This window comes from Salvelinus sp. IW2-2015, unplaced genomic scaffold (genome assembly GCF_002910315.2).
Source record: "Salvelinus sp. IW2-2015 unplaced genomic scaffold, ASM291031v2 Un_scaffold564, whole genome shotgun sequence".
Taxonomy (NCBI): Eukaryota; Metazoa; Chordata; class Actinopteri; order Salmoniformes; family Salmonidae; genus Salvelinus; species Salvelinus sp. IW2-2015.
The window spans coordinates 23,638-32,695 of NW_019942576.1; the positions used below are offsets into that span (position 1 = coordinate 23,638).

General features: G+C 42.3%; 1 protein-coding gene across 1 annotated transcript in view; it reads left to right on the top strand.

The window, feature by feature from the left end:
* LOC112068568 (sodium channel protein type 3 subunit alpha-like) overlaps window positions 1–9,058 on the top strand; it is a 149,843-nt gene that overhangs the window by 15,220 nt on the left and 125,565 nt on the right. Inside the window, 3 exon segments of the mRNA XM_070438204.1 lie at window positions 1,073–1,194; window positions 1,196–1,316; window positions 7,644–7,707. Coding sequence (XP_070294305.1) covers window positions 1,073–1,194; window positions 1,196–1,316; window positions 7,644–7,707 — 307 coding nt within the window.

The following is a 9,058-nucleotide window of genomic DNA, read 5'->3' on the forward strand; positions in this document are numbered from 1 at the left end:
GTCAGCCAGTCAGCCAGTCAGTTAGCTTGTCAGCCAGTCAGCCAGTCAGTTAGTTTGTCAGCCAGTCAGCCAGTCAGTATGTTAGTCAGCCAACCAGCCAGCCAGCTAGTCAGTTAGTTTGTCAGCCAGTCAGCTGCCATAGTCAGCCAGTCAGTAAGTTAGTCAGCCAGTCAGCCGCCATTGTCAGCCAGTCAGTTAATTTGTCAGCCAAGCAGTCAGTCAGTTAGTTTGTCAGCCAGTCAGTCAGTTGGTTTGTCAGTCAGTCAGTCAGTTGGTTTGTCAGCCAGTCAGCCAGTCAGTTAGTTTGTCAGTCAGTCAGTTGGTTTGTCAGCACAGTCAGGGTTTCTCCAGCCAGTCAGTCCAGTCAGCTCAGTCAGTCAGTTTTGTCAGCCAGTCAGTCAGCAGTCAGTCAGTCAGTCAGTTGGTTGTCAGCCAGTCAGTCAGCCAGTCAGTCAGTTGGTTTGTCAGTCAGTCAGTTATTTAGTTTATCAGCCAGTCAGCCAGCCAGCCAGCCAGCCTATAAAACTAGATTCAATTAGATGGTTTCACTCATTATTTTGGTAAGGTCTTGTTTGTCATGAGCAACATTGTGAAATTTGCGGTGCATTTTTGATATCTCGAAAAAGAACGCAAGACAATTTTTCTTTCTGCTGTGGTAGTTTGTTTGCGTTAGCTTTCTTTTTGTCTTCACTGTGGTGTTAGGTGTCTTAAAGTTGTGGTGTGTGCTTTGAATGTTCTGAATTTGATACTGTAAGTAAATTTTTTCTAATACAATAGTTGTAATTTGTATATGTATTATACATAGTAATCACAGTACTTAAGTCACTGTTACTACTATACTGTTAGTGATTGTAAAAGTAACCAGACCACTAGCTTCAGATTTTTTTATAATTTTCAAAATGTTTTGTTTAATAGACATATTCCACAATAACCATAACTTCAGATTCTGATCTAAACCAACTCCTTATGATTACACAGAGCTAGCTAGCCAAAGATAATTACCGTGTCCATTTCCATGTCCATGTGTGTGCATGCCTGACCTATTGACCTCTGCCCCTGTTTTCCTGGGAAGCGCTGAAGGCCATCGTGGGTGCGCTGATCCAGTCGGTGAAGAAGCTTGCGGACGTGATGATCCTGACCGTTTTCTGCCTCAGTGTGTTCGCCCTCATCGGCCTGCAGCTCTTCATGGGTAACTCTGCGACAGAAGTGCGTACGCAGCACGGCGCACTGCGTCAACAACACCCTCAACACCAACACAACCTTTTTTCGCAACAACCAGACGTGGTCCTCACTCAAAGACTTTATTGCAGACGAAGGTGAGCACTGGTGGCAGTTAAACGCCTGTTTAATTGATTCATGAATGTATCACTTATTTAAAATGTTGACCTAAACCGCCTGTTTAATTGATTCATAAATTTACTCACTTAATTAAAATGTTGACCCTATTGAGAGCAAAGATTTGTTATGTTTGAAGGAGACTGAAAATAGTCAGCCAGTCCAGTTAGTTTGTCAGCCAGTCAGCCAACCAGCCATGTTTAGTTATGAGCCACGCAGCCAGTAGTTAGTTTGTCAGCCAGTCAGCCAGTCAGCCAGTCAGGTAATTTGTCAAGTCAGCCAGCCAGTCAGTTAGTTTGTCAAGCAAGTCATGTCAGCAATCAGCCAATCAGCCAGTCAGTTAGCCAGCCAGTCTGGTTTGTCAGCCAGTCAGTTAGTTTGTCAGTCAGCCAACACCAGCCATTGTTAGTTTCCAGCCAGCCAGTTTCAGTTAGTTTGTCAGCCAGTCAGCCAGTCAGCCAGTCAGGTTTGTCAGTCAGCCAGCCAGTCAGTTAGTTTTGTCAGCAAGTCAGTCAGCCAATCAGCCAATCAGCCAGTCCAGCCAGTCTGTTTTGTCATGCCAGAGTCCGTTCATTGTCCCACTATTAGGAGACCTCTCGTCTATTGGAGTTTTCCTGTACTGGATAGTTGAGCTTTGTGCCAAAATGAGAACCCCAACGAATACTCTGCAGTGGGCAGTTATATTTGATATTTGAATATACAGTATATTATATATACAGTTGAAGTCGGAAGTTTACAGTCGGAAGTTTACACTCTAGCCAAATACATTTAAACTCAGTTTTTCCACAATTCCTGACATTTAATCCTAGTACAAATTCCCTGTTTTAGGTCAGTTAGGATCACCACTTTATTTTAAGAATGTGAAATGTCAGAATAATAGTGGAGAGAATGATTTATTTCAGCTTTTATTTCTTTCATCACATTCCCAGTGGGTCAGAAGTTTACATACGCTCAATTAGTATTTGTTAGCATTGCCTTTAAATTGATTAACTTGGGTCAAACATTCCGGGTAGCCTTCCACAAGCTTCCCACAATAAGTTGTGTGAATTTTGGCACATTCCTCCTGACAGAGCTGGTGTAACTGAGTCAGGTTGTAGGCCTCCTTGCTCGCACACACTCTTTTTCAGTTCTGTCCACAACATTTCTATGGGATTGAGGTCAGGGCTTTGTGATGGCCACTCAAATACCTTGACTTTGTTGTCCTTAAGCCATTTTGCCACAACTTTGGAAGTCTGCTTGGTCATTGTCCATTTGGAAGACCCATTTGTGACCAAGCTTTAACTTCCTGACTGATGTCTTGAGATGTTGCTTCAATATATCAACATAATTTTCCATCTCAAGATGCCATCTATTTTGTGAAGTGCACCAGTCCCTCCTGCAGCAAAGCACCCCAACAACATGATGCTGCCACCCCCGTGCTTCACGGTTGGGATGGTTGTTCTTCGACTTGCAAGCATCCCCCTTTTTCCTCCAAACATAACGATGGTCATTATGGCCAAACAGTTCTAGTTTTGTTTCATCAGACCAGAGGACATTTCTCCAAAAAGTACGATCTTTGTCCCCATGTGCAGTTGCAAACCGTAGTCTGGCTTTTATATGTGTAACTGCTTTCGTTGGTGGAAGGAGAGGAGGAACAAAATGCAGCGTGGTACGTATCCATAATATCATTTAATAGAGAATGAATACAAAATACAAAAGAACAAGAGAATAAATGAAAACCGAAACAGTACCGTATGGTGCAAACACTAACACAGGAAACAATCACCCAAAAAACACAATAGAAAACAGGCTACCTAAATATGGCTCCCCATCAGAGACAACGACTGACACCTGCCTCTGATTGAGAACCATACTATGCCAAACACATAGAAATATAACATACAGAACAAAACATAGAAAAACAACATAGAATGCCCACCCCAACTCACGCCCTGACCAAACTAAAATAAAGACATAAAAAAGGAACTAAGGTCAGAACGTGACAATATGGCAGTTTTGGAGCAGTGGCTTCTTCCTTGCTGAGCGGCCTTTCAGGTTATGTCGATACAGGACTCGTTTTACTGTGGATATAGATACTTTTCTACCTGTTTCCTCCAACGTCTTCACAAGGTCCTTTTCTGTTGTTCTGGGATTGATTTGCACTTTTCACACCAAAGTACGTTCATCTCTAGGAGACCTGAGTGGTATGACGGCTGTGTGGTCCCATGGTGTTTATACTTGCGTACTATTGTTTGTACAGATGAACGTGGTACCTTCAGGTGTTTGGAAATTGCTCCCAAGGATGAAACAGACTTTTGGAGGTCTACAATTGTTTTTCTGAGGTCTTGGTTGATTTATTTAGATTTTCCTATGATGTCAAGCAAAGAGGTATTGAGTTTGAAGTTAGACCTTGAAATACATCCACAGGTACACCTCCAATTGACTCAAATGATGTCAATTCGCCTATCAGAAGCTTCTAAACCCATGACATCATTTTCTGGAATTTTCCAAGCTGTTTAAAGGCACAGTCAACTTATTGTATGTAAACTTCTGACCCACTGGAATTGTGATACAGTGAATTATAAGTGAAATAATCTGTCTGTAAACAATTGTTGGAAATATTCCCTGTGTCATGCACAAAGTAGATGTCCTAACCGATTTGCCAAAACTATAGTTTGTTAACGAGAAATTTGTGGAGTGGTTGAAAAACTAGTTTTAATGACTCCAACCTAAGTGATGTTAACTTCCGACTTCAACTGTACATCACATGCGACTCGTAACAAGACTAAGCAATTAGCCTATTCAAATGTTTATCTGACTACATAAAGATAATAAGCAATATGTCAGACACTATAGCTGAGTTACAGTAATAGAACACTATAGTTGAGTTACAGTAATAGAACACTATGTTGAGTTCAGTACTAGAAACTGATAGTTGAGGTTAAAGTAATTACAACACATACGTTACCAGTATAGGACACTGTAGTTGAGTTTACAGTATACAACACTATAGTTGAGTTACAGTAATCACACATCTAGTGACTTTAGTAATACATTAGTTACAGTAATAGACACTATAGCAGTTAGAACGTATGAGTCAGTATAGAAACACTATAGTTACAGTAATAGAACACTATGGTTGAGATACAGATCATAGAAACTATAGTTGTTAGTTACAGTAAATAGACACTATAGTTGAGGCTTAGCAGGTACATAGAACACTATGGGTTGAGTATCAGTAATAGAACAACTAATAGTTACAGTCAATAAACTATAGTTGAGTTACAGTATAAACACTATAAGTTGAGTTACCAGTAATAGAAACTTAGTTACGTAGTATAGAACACTATAGTTGAGTTACAGTAATAGAACGACTATAGTTTTACGTAATAGAACACTATGGTTGAGTTACAGTATAGACAATGAAAAAATGTCTGAGAATGGAATTCTAAATATCAAGTGTGTTTTAATTACTTTGTAAAATGAGTGGATTTCACTATACAAGGCAGGAGCTTAGGTTACAAGGCAATAACAACATTACAAGGCATTAATATGACAGAGAGAGAGAGGAGATACGAGAGAGAGAGAGAGAGAGAGAGAGAGAGAGAGAGAGAGAGAGAGAGAGAGAGAGAGAGAGAGAGAGAGAGAGAGAGAGAGAGAGAGAGAGAGGAGAGAGAGAGAGAGAGAGAGAGAGAGAGAGAGAGAGAGAGAGAGAGAGAGAGAGAGAGAGAGAGAGAGAGAGAGAGAGAGAGAGAGAGAGAGAGAGAGAGACGAGAGAGAGAGAGAGAGAGAGAGAGAGAGAGAGAGAGAGAGAGAGAGAGAGAGAGAGAGAGAGAGAGAGAGAGAGAGAGAGAAGAGGAGAGAGAGAGGAGAGAGAGGAGAGAAGAGAGAGAGAGAGAGAGAGAGAGAGAAGAGAGAGAGAGAGAGAGAGAGAGAGACGAGAGAGAGAGAGAGAGAGAGAGAGAGAGAGAGAGAGAGAGAGAAGAGAGAGAGAGAGAGAGAGAGAGAGAGAAGAGCGAGAGAGAGAGAGAGAGAGAGGAGAGAGAGAGGAGAAGAAGGACGAGGAGGACGGACCAAAGAAGAGCGATAAACAATCGAATCTACGACCCTTTTTAAGCAATCTGAGTTGTTTGGATTCAAAATCTGACTTGTTGACCAATAGCTTTACTGTTGAGTTAACTTCCAATCAGATATCAGACCTACATGATGTAAAGACTGGCACAATCTAATTAGACTCATGAAATGCCGTGGGCGTGCCTCAAGTTTCTGTGACGTTGAGTTTTCACTCAAGGCTATGTGTGTTGTCCTCGGAATATGAGACAGTGAACAACACTGCAGCAGTAATTGAATAGTATTACTGCCCTCAAAGTGACTCTTCTTATCAGCTGTATGCAACGATGCGTGTGTGTTGTCTTCGGAACACCTCAGTGTCTCTCCCACCCACATTTTGTCTCACCTCTTTGAAGCAGAGCGTCTGTTGTCTTTACATCATGTAGGTCTGATGTAAAGACAGCCAAGCTCAATCCAGCACAGTGAAAGTATTTTACTGATTTCATCTGGTTAAACTCAGGTCTGGCTCTCATACTGTCGTAGCGATTGACGTTTCTTAACTGCACTAATATGGTCACGTTGTTGGTCGTGGGTCTCTTAGCTTTGGATGAGTCTTGCAGTTGTTGTGTGACAGTGTTGACAACAAAACGCTACTTGCAGCTATAACATGACATGTTTGTAAGGGATCATTTGTAGCCTAGAAAAAAGTCCCACACAGCAGTTCTGAAGCATGACATGGCAGAGTTCCATTCCAGTGTCCTCTTTACTGCACTATCCAAACAGGCAGTAACAGAGACAGCCCTGCAGCGATTGCACAACTAGACTGGGTCCTCCCTCACCGACACAGATTACGGCGTGCTTACTTTTGCTGCACAACACTGATGTGGGACAGATGTTTAAATGGACAGTCGTTCCTCTAATCATGAATGGTCACGTGACCAGACTTCGTATTTCATATTTAAAGTTATTACATATTTCATGATTGACATTTTCCGATTATTTCATACAGTTACATATACTGTATGTAGATGAGTCAGAGGGTCACGGACATTTTTACATTGTTCAAAGGCTGTGCTTCTTAATCCTGGTCCCGGGGACCCAAAGAGGTGCACATTGTACGACGCTTAAAGATGAGAGTACATGAGACAACCAAACCAACAAGGCATTTCCTGAGATTGCGTCTGTTTTTAAAAAAATACACAAAACACCCTTATCAAAATGTAAGACTCATCTTTCAAAAACACATCTAGTCAATCTGCACAGTACAGTGGTGAAATGTGAAAGCTGTCGCTGAAGAGTGGCTCTGGGCTGTCGCTGAAAAGTGGCTCTGGGGTCCGGCTTTTGTGTGTGTGTATGTGTGCGCGTGTATGTGTGCGTGTGTGTGTGTGTGTGTGTGTATATGTGTGTTGGAGAGGTCCATGGTCCATAAAGGAGGAACATTTAAGGCCATGCTGAAACCAGGAATGCCGACAACTGACGGAGGGTTCGGGCCGCCTGCCAAAGTGCCAGTCAGGCGAGCCCTTCTCCAGCCCCTCTCCTCCTGCGGCTCCTCTCCCAGCCCCATAGTGGTCTAACGGCACTCAAACCCTCTAGAGTGGGACAGTGAAGCTGAAACGCTGTGAAAAGGAGGCGAGATAAAATGGAGGAACGCTTAGCATGAAGGAGCGTTGGAGTGGACATGGAGCCTTCTGGACTTGTAATCTCTTAGTGGGCTCTAGTGGGAGTCGGCAGCAACACAGTCAACGGGTTATGCTATTGCTATTTATTCTTTCATTTCCATCCCCTTCAACTTCAAGCAGTCTCTGCTATCCATCACCTTACACAAATGTAAAATGTCCAAGGCAGGCCTCGGTATTGATCCCTAAAAGCTCGGGTGAAACAAGAAACAAAACCATTTTCTTAATTTGATAAATGGCTAAAATCGTACATCCAGTGGGTTATTTAAGGGTGGACTGATGTAAGATCAATGTTGATGCCTTATGATTAATATAGTCGATAAACTTCTTTCCTCAACCAGGGCAGGAGTTCTGGTCATAAGGTCTGAGTGCCACTGACAGATGTTTGACCTTGAGATGAAAATGCTTGTAGGATCAGCAATACTAGGGCCATGTAATCAAGTTAATCCCTTTAAATCAAAATAATCACTGTAATCACATTAATCACATCCAGGTCTTATCCATTATATTATTTTTGAAAACTACTACAAAGTGTATTCAAATTAATCCTTGTAATCAWATGAATCGAATCCAGGCCTCTTCTGTTATTTTCTTTGATTTCAGATAACTACTACAAAGTGGAGGGAGCGAAGGATGCCTTAATATGTGGGGACGGGAGTGATGCTGGGTAAGTAACTACTCTTTCTCATCCTTCCTTTGCTCTTCTTGCTATCAGTGAAGAAAAGCCAGTGATTGTGAATGTGGGTTAGAGTGATGATAGCCTGGTCCCATTCTGTACATGCTGTGGCCAGCTCTCCTCTTGTTAATCTTGTTTTGCATGGCTGAAGCCCAAACAGACTGGACCACCAGGCTAGCGTAACAGTGGCTTGTAGATGGTACAACCATAGCCTCGTGAACCATAGCCTCGTGAACCATAGCCTCGTGAACCATAGCCTCTTGAACCATAGACTCATGCTGTATACTCTAATCTAGTACATGCCGTTGAGCATTACCAAAGGACGTCACGAAGGGGCCCTGAGGTTAAGGTTTAGGTGGTTGAGGTGATGCCTGTCGCTGTGTGGCTAAGTCAACAGAGATAGCCTGGCTCTGAGGGTGTGAGTCAGCAAAACGGAGTGATGGCGACCGATGGTGACTCAGCTGCCCTCAGGCTGTAGAGAGACGAGACCATGGGCTTATCATCCACCACCCAGCCTGTGAGAGCCAATAGGCTTTAACAAGAGAGTGGGCCTTGACAGTGATGTTCATTTTGGTTGTGTTTATTATGTGCCCTTGGTGGTTTCCCCAAACTATGCTTAATAAGTAACCTTGTCTTGGACGGGAACACTTGTGTTAGCTCCCAGAGCTAATGCCTTGTTTAGGCTTTAGCTCAGAGGGATAATGCCTTTTTGAGCCGTGCGGATGGCACTGGTGTTCTAGGCAGTAGTCTTACAGGTCCAAGAAGGACTGAATCCCATAGTTTAAAAAAATATATATATTTTTTTCTACAATTCATGATTATCTCCCACATTGACTGAAGTGAAATGAAATTGAACCCAACTCTGATGTATTTTGGACCGAGATTTGGAATGGCGAGGTGATGTACTCTATTTTGGACTGAGATGGGAGTGGTGATTCAGAGAATATACAGTGGGGAGAACAAGTATTTGATACACTGCCGATTTTGCAGGTTTTCCTACTTACAAAGCATGTAGAGGTCTGTAATTTTTATCATAGGTACACTTCAACTGTGAGAGACGGAATCTAAAACAAAAATCCAGAAAATCACATTGTATGATTTAAGTAATTCATTTGCATTTTATTGCATGACATAAGTATTTGATACATCAGAAAAGCAGATCTTAATATTTGGTACAGAAACCTTTGTTTGCAATTACAGAGATCATACGTTTCCTGTAGTTCTTGACCAGGTTTGCACACACTGCAGCAGGGATTTTGGCCCACTCCTCCATACAGATCTTCTCCAGATCCTTCAGGTTTCGGGGCTGTCGCGGGGCTATACGGACTTTCAGCTCCCTCCA